At 36.6% G+C, this 18157-nt stretch overlaps 1 protein-coding gene and 1 non-coding gene across 2 annotated transcripts in view; one reads left to right on the forward strand and one right to left on the reverse strand.

Moving 5' to 3' along the window:
- SMCHD1 (structural maintenance of chromosomes flexible hinge domain containing 1) overlaps positions 1-18157 on the reverse strand; it is a 153053-nt gene that overhangs the window by 94516 nt on the left and 40380 nt on the right. The window contains exons 9-17 of the mRNA XM_053571171.1: positions 16512-16602; positions 15498-15708; positions 11215-11335; positions 10953-11136; positions 6858-7052; positions 4869-4982; positions 3833-3939; positions 2433-2515; positions 1891-2004 (exon numbers count right to left, since the gene is read on the reverse strand). Of these exons, the coding sequence (XP_053427146.1) occupies positions 1891-2004; positions 2433-2515; positions 3833-3939; positions 4869-4982; positions 6858-7052; positions 10953-11136; positions 11215-11335; positions 15498-15708; positions 16512-16602 (1220 nt within the window). The remainder of the gene's footprint in view (positions 1-1890; positions 2005-2432; positions 2516-3832; positions 3940-4868; positions 4983-6857; positions 7053-10952; positions 11137-11214; positions 11336-15497; positions 15709-16511; positions 16603-18157) is intronic.
- On the forward strand, positions 17613-17732 carry LOC128572207 (small nucleolar RNA SNORA32). Its single transcript, XR_008376114.1, has one exon. It is a non-coding gene; the product is annotated as a small nucleolar RNA SNORA32 (small nucleolar RNA).

Below are 18157 nucleotides of genomic sequence, written 5' to 3' on the forward strand. Positions count from 1 at the left end.
ACCGATTCTTTAGAAGGGAAATAAATAGCAAATCTAAATCTAATCAAGCTTTTAGGATTTCATTTCTAAGAAATAGAACAAATAGTGGGACAAGTTAAATGACACCTGGGATACTGCAGTATAATAAGAAATGTATTTGTGGTTTTCCTCAGTGCCAGCCACAGAACTCCTAAAACCCTTATCATTCTCTAATAAGTCTTCTGTTATTCATAAGAAGACACCTTTAACCACACCTGAGCTTATGTCACTGAGGTGACTTTTGGAAGGCCCTAAGATGCAGGGGTAGTCATGAGAGAATAAACCATGCAGTTAGTGCGTTAGAACTTTCGCACACCTTCTCCCACCTCATAGGAGGGGAAAGGAGCTAGAGAGTCTCCTTAACAAATGGTTAGTGCTTTAATCAATCATGCTTAAATAATAAAGCCTCCATAAAAACACAGAGGAAAGAGATGGAAGAGCTTTCAGATTGGTGAACACGAGGAGGTTCTGGGAAGGTGGTGAGCCAGTTAAGGGGCATGAAAGGTTCCCATATCTTGCCCTATGCATCTCTTCCATTTGGTTGCTCCGGAGTTGGATCCTTCATAATAAAACGGCAAATGTGTTTCCCTGAGTTTTTGAGCTGTTCTACCAAATCATAAAACCTAAGAAAGGAGTAGTGGGAACCTCCAATTTATAGCTAATTGGTTAGAAATACAGGATCTGGACTTGGGATGGACATCAGAAATGGACACAGTCTCACACTGAGTCCTTAACCTGTAAGAACTGTGCTAACTCTGGGCAGTTAGTGGCAGAACTGAGTTTAACTGGAGTAACACAAACACCAAAATAAGAGACTACTTCAGTAAAAAACAAGTATTGGTCAGACTGTTAAACCCTGCTAAGAAGCCTAATAAGATGCTTATACAAGGAAAGTATACCCTTTCATTTTTAAATGTTGTGTTAAGGTTTTAAGTGTCGCAGATGAAAACATATTGAATAAACACCAAATCTTGAAAATCCATGGCTCAGACACACAGGTATAGAGAGATAGAACAGATTATTAAATGTATAAAATGAAAATACTTTAAGCAGTCAAGATAAAAACAATGGGTAAGAACATTAACAAGGTGACTATGGTCAGGGCAATAGAAGATGAGCAGTAACAGAGTCACTAGGCTAACTTAGGAACCAAGTTTTTCCGGTCAATAGGTTCAGTGTCACACTATTTCTGGTTTGCATGGGACCTTAAAGCTTATCTAAATTCTGACCCAGTACAAATTCCTCTGTGTATATACACGGTATCTTTACTTTAGCCCACAGTTTCTACAAGGGAAAATTCAAAATAAAGTATTAAAAAAAAAATTTTCAGAAAAATATCCATAAAAAGTGAATTATTCATAACACACTTGAACTTCCTGACTTTAATCAAATCCATCATGCCTATCAGATTGCTCAGTCATCAATAATTATAAGACATTTAAATCTATACTAGAGGCCAGGCGCAGTGGCTCATGCCTATAATCCTAGCATTCTGAGAGGCCAAGGCAAGTGAATTACCTGAGCTCAGGAGTGGAAGACCAGCCTAAACAAGAGAGAGACCCATACGTACTAAAGATAGAAAATCTAAGCCAGGCGTTACGGCAGGTGCCTGTAGTCCCAGCTTCTTGGGAGGCTGACATAAAAGGAACACTTGAGCCCAAGAGTTTGAGGTTGCTATGAGCTATGACACTACAGCACTCAACCCCAGAAGACTGAGTGAGATTCTGTCTCAAATGAATGAATGAATAACAAAATAAATAAAATTTAAAAATCTATATTATACCTTTAAGAATAATATTAAGGTGGCTGACCTCATGACACTACCATCTTATTCCAAGAATAATATTAAGGAAAATTAGTTTCTATACTTACAGTGTAATATAACTTTGAGCTCAACTAGGAGTTTCTTTGACCCTCCATGACTTGTTCCTGGGAGCTTTTGCATTGCTTCCCCTTTCTTATTCAGTATTTCAATTCTTAATGCACCTATATAAGTTTAAAATTAAAAGAAAGAATATCTTAATCATACCCAAAGAATCTGCTAAAGTCTTCACACTGCATTTTTCATGATCTTTCACATATTAGAAATATAAGACAACTGGCTCCATGCTTATAGCACAGTGGTTACAGAGCCAGCCACATACACCGAGAGTGATGGGTTCGAACTCGGCCCAGGCCAGCTAAACAACCATGTCAACTGCAACAAAAAACAGCCAGGCATTGTGGTGGGTGCTTGTAGTCCCAGCTGTTTGGGAGGCTGAGGCAAGAGAAGTGCTTAAAGCCCAAGAGTTTGAGGTTACTGTGAGCTGTGACGCCATGGCACTTTTCCGGGGGCGACATAGTGAGAATTTCAAAAAAAAGAAGAAATATAAGACAAAATAAAAACCTTTTTTTGTATTAGAAAATAAACATACCTATGGGGGTTCCAGCAGGCTTTATCTCATTAGGCAATAATTCATCTCCTTCAGGCCAAGTTACTGACAATCTATCAGGGAGCCTGTTATGAAATCAGTATATTAATATTTCATAAGTTTTCCTTACCATGATCTTAGTTAAATACAAGTTACTTTCTACTAAGTTAAATATTTACTGCTGATATATTTTGAAAGGCTATATGTGGAATTCTATATACTTTATCATCTAAAAATTTTTTCCTCCCTATTTGCTATAGCTAAAAAATAAATAACAACAAAAAAAGGATAAAATCTTGGTATTATTATTATTATTATTATTTTGAGACAGAATCTCACTTGATCACACTTGGTTGAGTGCCATGGTGTCACAGCTCACAGCAACCTCAAACTCTTGGGCTCAAATGATTTTCTTGCCTCAACCTCCCTAGTAGCTGGGACTACAGATACCCACCACAATGCCTGGCTATTTTTAGAGATGGGGTCTCGCTCTGGCTGAACCTGTGAGCTAGGCAATCCACCTGGATTGGCCTCCCAGAGTGCTGGGATTACAGGCATGAGCCACCGTGCCTGGCCAATTTTTTGTTATTTTTCTATTTGTTTATAGAGTAAGTTATTCTTAGGAGAAAGAATAAACTGTAAGAATCAAAATTCGGTGAGGAACAAAATGACTGCATCATTAGCTATGTAAGCAGTAGAGTCATGTTCTACTTCCTTTTATTAATAGCTCATTTTTAGCCTTGGTGCCTGTAGCACAGTGGTTGCAGTGCCAGCCAGCCACATACATCAGGGCTGGAGGGTTCAAACTCGGCTCAGGCCAGCTAAAACAAACAAACAAACAAAAAACTGTAACAACTGCAACAAAAAATGTCTGGGCGTTGTGGTGGGTGCCTGTAGTCCCAGCTGCTTGGGAGGCTGAGGCAGGAGAATCGCTTAAGCCTAAGAGTTTGAGGTTGCTGTAAGCTAGGATGCCATAGCACTCTACCAGGGGTGACATAGTGAGACTCTGTCTCAAAAAAAAAAAAAAAAGTTCATTTTTACTGATCTTTACCAGAGCAGGTACTACAATTTTCTTCTAATTGTAGACCATATCAAGTTGTTTTTTTAAATACCTTAATCATAGCAGTGACACTTTATTGGACAAAATTTGATGGAAACAAAAAAAGGATGACATTTTAGCTATGCAAGATTTCCTTCTTTTTCTACAAAAAAATATAAAATTCTGTTTATATGACTAGACCTCTCAATTTTTATTAATGTCTAGAAGTTCACCTCGATATATACAACATCTAAGACTATAAATGCCCTATCAACAGAGCAAGTGACACAGTCAAGCTGAAAAGCTCTACAATACCTTTTAATTTTTCTTGTTATTTTTGTATGTACCTTGAAATGTGACTTACCTCGCCATTTCATCTTCTACGTATTTTTTAACAGCTTTCTCAGCAACTGTCCTATCCAGTTTTGCAATTGGCACAGTTTTTATCTCATCATAAAGTGCCTGCGGTTCCTGAATAAAAGTATGCCAACATTTTAAAGAAAACTATTTAAATTTAGCTGCAATAAAAACACTAATTTGTTTCTTTCAGAGAAATATATTTTATTCAAGTATGAAATCATAGTTAACTGTCTTTATTGTGTTTATTCCATTTTTTAGGTAACATTCATAGATCTGGTATACCATTCAATTATTAACAAGAGAGAATGATATAAGGGAAAAGAATCACGATAATCCACTTCAGTTTCTTTCTTTCTTGTTTTTTTTTTTTTTTTTTTTTTTTGCTTTTTGAGACAGAGTCTCACTATGTCGCCCCTGGTACAGTGCGATGGCGTCACAGCTCACAGCAACCTCCAAGTCTTGGGCTTAAGTGATTCTCTTGCCTCAGCCTCCAAAGCAGCTGGGACTATGCTTGCCACAACGCCTGGCTATTTTATTTTTTGCCGTTTGGCTCAGGCTAGGTTTGAACCCGCTATCCTCAGTATATGGGGCTGGCGCCCTACTCACTGAGCCACAGGCAGCGCCCCATAGTTACTCTTTCTTTTTTGTTTTTTGCAGTTTTTGGCCAGGGCGGGTCTGAACCCGCCAATTCCGGTACATGGGGCCGGCGCCCTACTCCTTTGAGCCACAGGCGCTGCCCTTTACTCATTCTTGAAATGGAATTCTGCCTTCAATGTTCACTAGTCTTTGAGCTCTATTGATGATCAGCAATAATGTATTAATACATATGTCTGTGGAACCCAGGGCACATAGATGTTAAGTTCTATAGATTATTAAAAACATCATTTAGAAAACATAAAAATCTGTGCAAAAACTACAACTACTTTATCCAATGGAAAAACCAAACACAAGCAAAATATATCTATCTTTATCTTAACATTTACACAAAAATGGTAGCAAGAAACTTTCAGTTAAGTATATTTTATTACTTGCTATCTTACCATTGCAATTTGGACCTCTCCTCCTGTAGCATATACTTCTCCATCATGATCACCATAAAGAAAAAATTTTACTATGCTTCCATAAAAGAGGGGAAGAGTCTTGATTGTCTTGACCTAATAATTAGTTTTTGAAAAGGGCTTCAATAGTAATATTTAGTAACAGGAACATTTTAAATAATAATTATTTAATAGAACTTTTTCATACCAAAAAAAAAGCCTTGGTAACTATCATTTGAAAAATTAATTCAAATTCTAATATTCAAATAAAATTATATTTGTGAAGTACTCTATTCTTAGCAAATCTTTGTAAAGATGCAGCAGATTCTTCGTACAAATGTCACAGTGAAGCATGTGTCTTAAAAGTCCACTCCTTTAATTATTATGAATGCTCAAATCTTTTTTAGCTCAAGTCTTTTTTCTCAATAAAAAAATGTAGGAAGAACAATTTATAAAACCCAAACAACCTTTTAGTCTCATTCTAAGTAGTTCTCCACACACGCACACACACAATAATTAAAAAAAACAAAAACAAAAAAACAGGTTATGGGACAACCCACCTCTCACTTTTTGTTATCTCCCTACACTTAACCGTGTGTGTCTCTCTGCTCAGATAATCTTATTTTAGAAAGCATTTAACTCAACCATTGCAAAGCACTTAACCAAATGATCACTCCTTCCTTCCTGTAACTCTACATTTAGCTTCAGGGACACCATACTCTTTTGGTTTCCTTCCATCTCACTACCTTAGTCCTGTCAGTCTCCTTTGCCAGCTCTTCTCTTCCATCCTAAACCCTGAATACTAGGAGAGCTCCAGGCTCAGTCCTTTGCCTCTTCAGCTACACTCACTACTTTTGGTGATCTTATCCAGTTCTATGGCTTTAAATATATGATGGTGTCCAAAATGGCTGCCCTTCTACATTTGTTATTATCTATATAAGCCTAAGCCTCTACCCCTTTCAAGTCCACATAAATACTACTTCTTGCCCAAAATATTTCACAATTTGCTCTTTTCTCCCAAGGCCAAATACCATTCAGAATCAGAAAATCCTCTCCTTTCCTTCCATACTACCACAGCATTATTTATTAATCCTCTCTTTTCATTACATGCATCTACTTATTGCCTATTATTTTTTGTTTGCATTATATTTTAAGGCTCTAATATCTCTAGGAACAAAGGACATATCTTAGATCTTGGGATTTTCTACAATATGGTCAAAAGGTGCAATAACCTATTGTGTTCACAGGTGCACAACATAAAGTGTTTAAAAATCATTACTTCATACCACATTTTAAAATAAAAACCCAGGCAAGTGGAGGAAGGGTAGTTAGTGGGATCTCACCTAATGTGCACAACGCAAAGGCACATTTCAAAACTAAGAGTATAGTATAAATGTCTTACCACAAAAAATAAGTAAATGAGGTGATGGTTATATTAATCAGTTTGATTTAAACATTCTACATTGTATGTCAAATTATTACACTATACCTCATAAACGTATATAGTTACGATTTAATAAAAATTAAATTAAAAAATAAAATTAAAAACCATTAAAAGCTCTACGCAAATAAAGTTTAATGTAAGAAACAAAAACCTTGTTGATTAAGCTTTCAGCTTTAAAAAATTATGTACTTAAAATCAGTTTGTCCTTTTCATTCTCTCCTGGCTTCTGAGAAGTCAATATTTAGATTTTTTGTTGCTATTATTGTTAAATTCGAATACACCTTAGTTTCAAATTCCACAAAAAACTGAATCTAAAAATAACTTAGATCTCTAGAGATGATAGAAGACACATGGTATCAAACATGTGAGAGTCTGAATAAATATTTTTCATGAAATGTGAGATTGGAAAAAAGCAATTTGTAAAAAAAAATGAAAATAAAAAATTAAAGCAATTTGTAAAAATAGCATTTTTTTATACATGTAAGTTTGTATGTGTATTTTAAACTAAATTAAATGTTGTAAAAAAGATAAAAATAAGTTAAACCTACCAGCTGTCCTGCTTTGTATATTTTTCCATCCCATTCTATTGCTGAGTATGTTGCCCAGGGGCCTTGCTTTTTAGAAGGAAGGTCAGGACGTGTAATTATTCCTTTAAAAAGTGTAAATTTTATTTGTTTATCGTATTTTTCATGACAGTCCTTCAGCCATAAAGCAAATTCTCTGTCAATTTTCATTCGTTGTTCCTGTAAAATGGTAAAAAATAGTATGAAATATAGCTACTAATAAACAAATATAACCACAGTTATTTGTTACTCCATTTTTCTTTCCATATACCCCCCCAAAAAAAACTAATAAAAATTAAAATATTTTGCTAGAGCCTTCTGTACAAATTTAGGAGATTTCAAACAATAGCATTACTGAAGAAATCTTTGATATTCTTGGAACCAGGGTCCCACTGGACAGTATCAACAACAAAACATTCCTTTCCTATTTTAAATCAAAGGATATACCAAGAAATGATGAACACTTGCTGCCTAGGAGAACTAGCTGGCTTTACAAAAGGAGTAGGTAGAGGCCTTCTCACTGCAAACCACCCATATTCCCAACGGGGTGATAAAAACTTCATTATATATCAAGCATATATATACATACATTATGTAAACAGATAAATGGCAGATCTGTGGTATTAAAATTTCACTGAGGGAGGCCAGGCGCGGTGGCTCACACCTGTAATCCTAGCATTCTGGAAGGCCAAGGCAGGTGGATTGCCTAAACTCAGGAGTTCAAGACCAGCCTGGGCAAGAGTGAGACTCCATCTCAAAAAAAAAAAAAAAAAATAGGGTGGTGCCTGTGGCTCACTGAGTAGGGCGATGGTGACATATACCCAAGCTGGCTGGTTAGAACCCAGCCTAGGCCAGCTAAACAACAATGACAACTGCAACAAAAAACAGCCAGATGTTGTGGCGGGCACCCTAGTCCCAGCTACTTGGGAGGCTAAGGCAAGAGAATCGCTTAGCCCAAGAGTTTGAGGTTGCTGTGAGCTGTGACATCACAGCACTCCACCAAGGGCAACAACAACAAAAAAAAAAACTTAGAAAACCTAGCCAGGCATTGAGGCAGGCACCCGTGGTCCCAGCTACTCGGAAGGCTGATGCAAGAGGATCTCTTGAGCCCAATGGTTTTGAGGTTGCTGTGAGCTACGATGCTACGGCATTCTACCCAAGGTGACAAAGTGAAACTCTGTCTCCAAAAAAGAAAAAAAAAAGGTAAAATAAAATAAAATTTCACTGAGGGGAATGATGAAGAAAAAATATCTTAAAAGGCTCTTTATGGGCTCGGGGCCCGTAGCACAGTGGTTGCGGTGCCAGCCACGTATACCAAGGGTGGCGGGTCTAAACCTGGCCCGGGCCAGCTAAACAACTGCAACCCAAAAATAGCCAGGCATTGCGGTAGGCACCTGTAGTCCCAGCTATTTGGGAGACTGAAGCAAAAGAATCACTTGAGCCCAAGATAGTAAGACTGTCTCTTTTTTTTTTTTGAGACACAGCCTCAAGCTGTTGCCCCAGGTAGAGTGCTGTAGCATCACAGCTCACAGCAACCTCCAACTCCTGGACTCCAGCAATTCTCCTGCCTCTGCCTCCCAAGTAACTGGGACTACATGCCCTGGTCACAAGGCCCGCCCTTTGAGACTGTCTTAAAAAAAAAAAAAAAAAAAGGCTTTTTATGACGATAATGAAAAGAAGCTTAAGAAACACTACCTTGCAAAACATTTTTTTCTTTTTAATTTTTTATTTGACACATACAGTCTATAGCTCATTCAAAAAAATTAAATCATACAATAAAAATTAAGTGTTTTCTGTTAATAAGTAAGATGTTTTGCCAATCATTCTTTGCCCTGTTGGGAGCGAATATAGATTTATGCTTAAGCACAAGCTGCTATATACTCATGTGACGCCCATCTCTCGGACAATGAGAAGACAATCTCCTCATCCATGCTTTCTCAGAGGACAACCCAAAGAGTTACAGAAGCCCATTCCTTCTTACATACCTTATGTCATAATAACCATCTTCCAAGGAAGATAAGGCAAAATTTAAAATTATTTCAGCCTAAGTTTCTGTAGTATACTGTTAGAGGGATACATCTTAGTTATTAATAAAACTTGAATTTTTAAATTATTTGAGTAAGAAATACACGTACATGATAAAGACTCAAAGGTCTAAAATACTGTACAGTTTCAAGGAAATGCCCACTACCCTTATTCCTGTCCTCGTGTATCAACATGTCAGACTGGCAACTTGACATGAATATTAAAATTATTAAGTAGGAGCAGGGAAGTCTGACTACCAAATTCTTAAACTGCACTTCTAGAACACTCAAGGCTCATTATCAACCAAAAAGATTACCAGATATACCAATTAAATACACAACTCAGTAACAGTCAACGTATGATGTACTACTAAGCATGGCTAGGTGACGACTAATTGAGGAAAGTAGTAGATGGATAGTCATTCTAATGTTCTTTCGACTTTTCTCTATATTTGAATTTTTCTTTCTTTATTTCTTTTTTCTTTTTCTTTTTTTTTTTTTTTTTTGCAGTTTTTGGCCAGGGCTGGGTATGAACCCGCCACCTCCGGTATATGGAGGTGACAAAGTGAAACTCTGTCTCAAATAAAAAAAAAAAAAAGTAAAATAAAATTTCCTTGAGGGGAATGATTAAGAAAAAATATCTTAAAAGGCTCTTTAAGGGCTCTACTGGGACCCTACTCCTTTGAGCCACAGGCGCCATCCTGTATTTGAATTTTTCAAAATAGGAAAACATAGTGAAAAAGTACCATGTAACAAACAACTGGAATGAACTTACTTTGGATAATTTTTGAAAAGACCCAACTGTTCAATAAACATTGGATAATTAATACCATATTATAAATAAATTCTTAGTATAAAACAACTTTTTTCTCCCGTTCTTCCTCCTTCCGCTTCCCCCTTCCCTTCTTCCTTTCTTTCTGATTGAAAGATAATCTTGCTCTGCTTGCCTGAGCTGGAGCAGTAGAGTGCAGTGGTGTCATCACAGTGCACCACCCCAATCCTCCCACCTCAGCCCCCAAGTAGGTAGGACCACAAGTGAGTGCTACTGCACCCAGCAGGTTTCTTTTATTTTTTTGTACAGATGAGGCCTCCCTGTGTTAGTCAGGCTGGTTTCAAACTTCTGGTTTTAAGCAATCTTCTCACGTTGGCCTTCCAAAGGGTTAGGATTACAGGCATGAGCCACTGCATCCAGCATACTAACTCGTTTTAATAAGACCTTTCTTAGTATGAAGTTCTTAAAAGTTTCTTAATCGCTTGTTATTCAGAACGTTTATTAAAGCAAAACTAATTCTGCCATTTTACACGAATGACTGATGATGAACACTGTGTGCTATGACTAACAATTTTAAGTAGTTTAGTGCTGAAATGCCAAGAAATAGATGAAAAAGTAGTTTCAAGTCAAAGTTTCTGAGGTAGGTGCACAGAATGTTAGTACTCTAGTATACTACTCCCGTTCAACTTGTTTTAAAAATGTATTCACAGGGGCGGCGCCTGTGGCTCAAGGAGTAGGGCGCCAATCCCATATGCCGGAGGTGGCGGGTTCAAACCCAGCCCTGGCCAAAAAAACCAAAAAAAAAAAAAAAAAAATGTATTCACAGTAGAATCATTTTGGTATTAATCGATGCATATATTTTAATACTGATCAATCTTAAATCACCTTTTGCCAAAGCATTTTACAGTTTACTCCATTTTTACCCTCAAAACTACCTTAAAATTGGACAATTAGGCTATTACTGTACAAACATACGCTTTAAAACAGACACAACCATTCATATATGCTGTCATTAAGGAGAGATGTTTCTGTGGCTTATACTTACCAAATTAATACAAGGATCAAATAAAGAAATGTAAATTTTATCCAAACGTAAATCAGTTTAAAATGTTTGAGTGATTTAACTAATTGAACACTCAAGAAAAAAATGTTTATACATCAGACTTCACTCAATAAATCCAAAGTATACAAAATGTCAGTAAAAACCAATACTATTAGTACCTTTCATTTTACTTATAAATAGAACGTTTTCAAATATTGAAAATTTATATTTAAAAATCATACCTGTCCATTTAAAATCCTTGTAAAAAGGGTGTTCTTATCTTTCAATTTTAGTTCAAGATCCATAAAGGTCAGTTTATTTGTGCTGACCTGGAATTTGTCATTAGTGAATAATGCACCAGATATTCTATTGTAGCATTCAATTGGTGCAAGCCCTCTCTTCTTAGGAGGAGTACACCAGTCAAAGCTCGAAGAGAACAAAATATAGTTAGTAAAAAAGATTAGGTTATAAGACAATATAATTTCAGCAAAAATCAAAACTTACTCTTCAACTGATGTATACGGTATTAATCGTCCATTCCAGAAACACTCAAAAATAGGCCTTTTCCCTCTTGCTGCCTTCTCAAGTATGAAACAATCATCATCATCATCTTCATCTTTTAGTTCTAGATTTAAAAGGGCAAGTGGAATGGAATGTATATTGCTATAAAGTATGACCAATTTTTAACACTCCAAAGTCAAATGCTATAATGAAATATTAAAGATGCTTTAGATAAATAATGCAAACATGATCTTTCATACCACATTATATAAAACGTGAAAATAGTTTTTTACTCTCTTCTCAGAAACACAGGTTTCCAGAATGGTTCCACATTACCAAATAATGTTTGCCATTTAAAAGTCAATAATTGGTGGCTCGGCACCTGTAGCACAGTGGTTAGAGCACCAGGCACATACACCAAGGATGGCGGGTTTGAATCCGACCTGGGCCAGCTAAACAAAAATGACAACTGCAATAAAAAATAGCCAGGCATTGCAGCGAGCACCTGCAGTCCCAGCTACTTGGAAGGCTGAGGTAAGAGAATCACTTAAACCCAAGAGTTTGAGGTTGCTGTGAGCTGTGATGCCACTGCACTCTACAGAGGGTGACATAGTGAGACTGTCTCAAAATAAAAAGTCAATAATTGGGTCGGCACCTATAGCTCAGTAGCTAGGGCACAAGCCACATACACTAGAGTTGACAGGTTCAAATCCAGTCTCGGTCAGACAAACAACAACAACTACAACAAAAAAATAGCCAGGCGTTATGGCAGGTACCTGCAGTCTCAGCTTCTTGGGAGGCTGAGGCAAGAAAATCACTTAAGCTGCCACAGCACTCCATTGAGGGTGACATAGTGAGACTGTGTCTCAAAAATAAAAAAAGAAAGAAAGAAAGAAAAAATAAAAAGGGGGCTCGGCGCCTGTGGCTCAAGCGGCTAAGGTGCTAGCCACATACACCTGAGCTGGTGGGTTCGAATCCAGCCCGGGCCTGCCAAACAACAATGACAACTACAAACAAAAAATAGCCGGGCATTGTGGTGGGCGCCTGTAGTCCCAGCTACTTGAGAGGCAGAGGCAAGAGAATCGCTTAACCCCAGGAGCTTGAGGTTACTGTGAGCTGTGATACCACAGCACTCTACCCAGGCAACAGCTTGAGGCTCTGTCTCAAAAAAAAAAAAAAAAAAAAAAAAAAACAAAGGAGAGTATTATACTAGTCAGTTGCTGAACATGTTATTGTTAAAAACTATTTATTGGGGTGGCGCCTGTGGCTAAGTGAGTAGGGCGCCAGCCCCATATACCAAGGATGGCAGGTTCAAACCCAGCCCAGGCCAAACTGCAACAAAAGAATAGCTGGGCCTTATGGTGGGTGCCTGTAGTCCCAGCTACTCGGGAGGCCTAAGCCCAAGAGCTGGATGTTGCTGTGAGCTGTGATGCCACAGCACTCTACCGAGGGTAACAAAGTGAGACTATCTCTTAAAAAAAAAAAAAAAAAGAAAAAGTGTTTATGGAATTTAAAGAGTCATAAACCGAAAAAATTAGCTTGAATTCTCCACCTAAAATAGTTTCACAATTCTTTCAGAACCAGTATGTTCACACGAAAACCATGTGAAGAATCTATGGTATTTCTAACAGTAGCAAGTTTGCCTAGTTTGACCAATAATACTGACTTTAAGTATACTTTGTATGAACTTTCATTTTCAGGTTCAGATAAGCATGAACTATGAATGCAGTTAGAATTACAACCTATGTTACTATGTATCAAAAGCATGATTAGCAGAACTGCCTATAATATTATGTTTCTTTTTTTCTTTTGCAGTTTTGGCCGGGGCGGACTTGAACCTGCCACTACCTGGTATATGGGGCCAACACGCTACTCGTTGAGCCATAAGTTCTTAGTAATGAGGATTAAACATGATAAATTAACACCTCGGCTATCCTGGAATTAAGTCATCCATGTAAAACAAAGCCTTCCCCCAAAAAAACTTTACAAGAAATCTCTACGTAAAAGTTTCTTTCACTCAAGTCTGCAATAATCCATCAGGTTAATGTTTTTACCTGAAAATAAAGTTTGCTTCCAAAAAAAAAAGTTTCTTTCAATCAAACCAAATCATTGCTCATAAAGAAGACTTCCTCTGATCATCATTCAATTTACTTGCTCTTATTTTAAGATACCATCTAAAAAACTTTTTATCTTTTTGCTATAAGCATAAAAAAATTAGAAATAGCAAATTTTAAAAGCCAGAGACATCATGGGAGGCAGAGGCACTCAGTAATGACATGTACTCAATACTTACTAAATAATCCTGAGCACTCTAAGATCTGACAATTTCTTTTTTTTTCTTTTCTTTTTTTGAGACTTTTTTTGAGTCTCAAATTTTTCCCCCAGGTAGAGTGCCATGGCATCATAGTTCACAGCAACCTCCAACTCTTGGGCTCAAGCATCCTCTTGCCTCAGTTTTTCCATTTTTATTAGAAAATAGTCTGGTTTGGAACTCAGGAACTCAAGCAACCTACCCGCCTTAGCCTCCCAGGGTGCTAGGATTACATGTATGAGCCACCAAACCCAGCCTCAATTTCTTTTTCTTTTTTTTTGAGACAGAGTCTCATTATGTCACCCTTGGTAGAGCGCCGTGACATCACAGCTCACAGCAACCTCAAACTCTTGGGCTTAAGCAATTCTCTTGTCTCAGCCTCCCAAGTAGCTGGGATTACAGGCGCCCACCACAATACCTGGCTATTTTTTGGTTATAGTTGTCGTTGTTTGGCAGGACCGGGCTGGATTCGAACCCATCAGCCCTGGTGTATGTGGCTGGCGCCCCAACTGCTGAGCTACAGGCGCTGAGCCCAATCTCAATTTCTTTTCTTTTTTATTTTTTATTGTTGGGGATTCACTGAGGGTACAGGAAGCCAGGTTACACTGATTGCATCTGTTGGGTAAAGACCCTGTTACAATCCTGTCTTGCCCCCCAAAGGTGTGGCACACACCAAGACCCCACCCCCACCCCCTTGCTCCTTCCCTCTCTCTCTGCTCTTCCTTTCCTCACCCCTCCCTCCTCCTTTCTCTCTCTGCTCCCAATTCCTTTTTTTTTTTGCTCCTCAATTTCTTATTTAACCTTCGCAACACCACTATGAGGTATGAACTACTACTATTCCCATTTCCCAGGTGAAGAAACTGATACAGGGTGTCCAAGTTCACACAACAGAGAGTAGCAAAGATAGGATTCAAATTAGGAAATCTGGTTGCAGAGCCCACAAAACTAAGAATGTACTACTGAAGCACCCTGAATAATAAAGTTTAATATTATTATTCTATAAATTCAATGCAATATCCATTATCCCACTAGGATTTTTAAAAGTGAATATACAAAGCTGATTCAAAGTTCATGTATAAGATCTAAAGTTTCAGAATATTTTCAGAAAAGAATAATAAGAAAGTCTTGCTCTGGCCAGGTGCAATGGCTCACATCTGTGATCTTGGCACTCTGGGAGGCCAAGGCAGGAGAACTGCTTGAGCTCAGGAGTTCGAAACGAGACCACCGCCCCCCCCATCTCTACAAAATTAAGAAAATTAAAAATAAAATAAGATAAATAAAATAGGATAAAGCTATAAGACAGTATCATTACTTACGTACAAAAATGTAAAACAGTACCCCACAGAAAAGAATCTATATCTATCTACTCACTATAAATTTATTTTACAAAAGTAGTCTTTCTAACTACTGGGAAAATTATAATATTCAATAAGTGGTGCTATGAAATTGAACACCACATGGAAAACACTAAATCAGATCTCTACTTCACTCTACGCACATAAAAGGAAAACACAGATATATTAAAAGTACAATGACAAAAACAAAAAACTGTAAGATCTTTCCATAATCTTGAGGTATAATAAAAGCTTTTTATAGTAAGACAAAATCAGAACACATCCAGAAAAATCTGATATGGCTGCATAAATTCTAAAACTTCTTTATAAGCATCTACAAAGATAAAGACAATAAGGGGAACACGTAAAGAATTAATGTGTGTACATATCTAGAAGTTTAGTTCAGTACAATATATAAGAGAAAAAAATTCTTAAGGGTTTATTCATCTGGAATTGAATATACACAAAAATCAAGAATTATAAAAATTACAAATACCTAGCTTAAGACTTACATAAGGAAGTTAGTTTTATTTATCTAACCTTAATAGCTCAACTAATAAAAATAATTTAAAGAACAAATCAAAAGCACTATCCTAAATCACAGCTGCATATTTAGTAGCTAAGACAAGATATTAACATACTTGATGGAAAGCATGGATCATCGGGGTAAGTTTCTCTATCATATAAGAAAGGATGATATCGGATAATCCCTTCCACTACACCGTCTCCTTCAACATGAGCCTTGAACTCAAAACTATCAGCTGCTGTGTTTATATACAACGTCTGCATGTCATCTTGTATTTCCCTTAGGTTGACAATCTTAGGTGCCTTCCCTTTTTCAAACATAGAAATCTAAAATAAAAATAAAACAAAAACAATTAAATTCTATGGTGACTTTACTTTTGTTCTGAGCTATGATCCAACAACAGAATAGGCAACAAATAATGTTTATTTGTACAAGTTACCATCTGGCTTAATGAAATACAGATGGGTTAATAGCTTTAAGGAGCATCTCAATAAAGAACATATTACTCAAAACTATAAAGTAAGCAAAGAAACAGTGAATCAGAGCTAAAGGACAGGTAAGTAGTGAGTGGATTTAACTCAAGATTTCTCCCTAGAGACAGGAAGGGGAACAACATTGTATAGGAAATTCTTTCTAATAATTTAAAGAATTAAAGACATTGAGAACCAACACTCATTTCTGTATTTCTAAATCACTACAAGACTTCTATGAACAAAAAGAAAACTACATTATGTTCCTTTTCTTCCTTCCTTCCTTCATGATAAGATGTTCAGTAACTATTCATATCACTATAAAAAGAGAGGGAAAGAAAGAAACCAAATACTACTAGAATAAATAAAAGTTCAAGAAAATTACATGTAATAATGAACTCCTTACTTGGGTATCAAATAACCAGAGTACTTTGTTAAAGACAAGGAAATGGAAGTTACCTAACTACTGACTAGTTTTTTTTTTTTTGTGGTTTTTGGCCGGGGCTGGGTTTGAACCCGCCACCTCCGGCATATGGGACCAGCACCCTACTCCTTGAGCCACAGGTGCTGCCCCTGACTAGTTTTTGTTATTCAGAGTCACTTTGAATCAGGATAGATATCTAATAATTTATAATATTTAAGCTGGATTATTCTCTTACTTCAATATCAATGTTGTTGAAAGGTCCAACTTCTTTTGATGTTCTTATTTCATTTCCTTTTGGGCCATGAATATAGTAATGATAGATATGCCTAAAATATAGAATAATTTTATGGTTTTAATTCATATAAAAATTAGTTCACATAATCTTCCATCTAAAAAAAAATTATTAACAGTACTTAGTAGGACTTTATTAAACATTTAAAAATAAAATATACTGGTAAAAACAATTCTGAGGCATCATTACATTTCATTTTACAGATACAGAAACTGGGGTGCAATGACTGTATATAATTCAAAGATCACAGAACGAGAGTTAAGGTGAGGTGAGCTTCAATCCAGGCTTTTCAAACTACAAAGCCCACACACTTGACACTTCCAAAAAGTATAGTTTATGAAATAACAAAAACTAGAAGGCAAAAGTATAATTCTATTTGCCACAGATGTACTAGAAATGACTCAATTATCAGGTCAGGAGCATAAGAATATCATTCTAGAATGTTTATTTCTCCCCTCCTATGGCATGATCTTACTCCAACATTTCAAAAATAAACAAAGCTAATAAATTCAACCTCATCCCATTGAAGAGCACTGCTTCAGAAATCTTTGCTATTTTATTTGGTGGGATTATTCATGGCTATAACACATCACACCTTTGGTTTTCCCGAAATAGATATTTGCTATATTCCTTCCTATTCCTGCTTTGTTAGGGCAAGAGTATCTTTGAATAATGTTATTCTCACTTAGTTCCTTCAGTAAAAAGAAACTATAACTAATAAAATATATACTCAGAGAAGAAAAATCCAAAGTCCAATTTAAATGTGTTAAGCTATAGAGGCAATAAACGGCAATATATAAGAAGAAAAAGGGTATTCCTAAAAGCCAAATTTATCTTCCCATAAAAACAAAAATTTTTAATTCTGTTAATATACACTTATATATAGAATAGAAAATCCAAAATTAAGTGTAAAAGTTTGGGTAAATGTGAAAAGAGATTTTTTTCTTAAAAAGTATGAATTCTGTGCAGATGAACATTTTGCAAGACTCAGTAATTCAGACCAATGCAAATTAAAGACATAATCTAGTAAATAGAATCTATCTATGGTCATTACCAAGGCTTTTAGAATGCAGTTTCTCAATTGCTGTGGACATGACCATAAAAAAACTTCCACTAGGTTTTCTATCTGCTACTTTGGTAGCACTCAACCTATTGGGGACATTGTATTAACCCTTTATTAGACTGGTTTTCCCTCCGTTGCCTGCATGTGACACTGTCCAAGTGGAAATACAAAGCCAGCAACTGTGACTGTCTAATAGGTCTTACAGCAGGAACAAACAGTGCACGCCTGCATCTCTTGCTAACTGTTCAGGACAGCTAATAAATAGGTGGTTTGTGGAGCTAAGGGAGGCTTGTTTTATATGATCATCTTTGGAGATATAAACTTTTGTTATTATGTAGGGCTAACAGGACAAATGTGGATTGAGGATCTGTTCATTAAAAAGGGCTGTCTTGAAGGTAAATCTTCGGTGACTCCAGCCATTGAGATGGACAGCAGAAGGAGAATCACGTGAAATTCCTCGAATAAAAATTTATTAATTTCTCCTACTGCCATAATAAAAAAAACAACTTTTACACCAAAAAAAGAA

The sequence above is a fragment of the Nycticebus coucang genome, chromosome 19 (assembly GCF_027406575.1).
Source record: "Nycticebus coucang isolate mNycCou1 chromosome 19, mNycCou1.pri, whole genome shotgun sequence".
Taxonomy (NCBI): domain Eukaryota; kingdom Metazoa; phylum Chordata; class Mammalia; order Primates; family Lorisidae; genus Nycticebus; species Nycticebus coucang.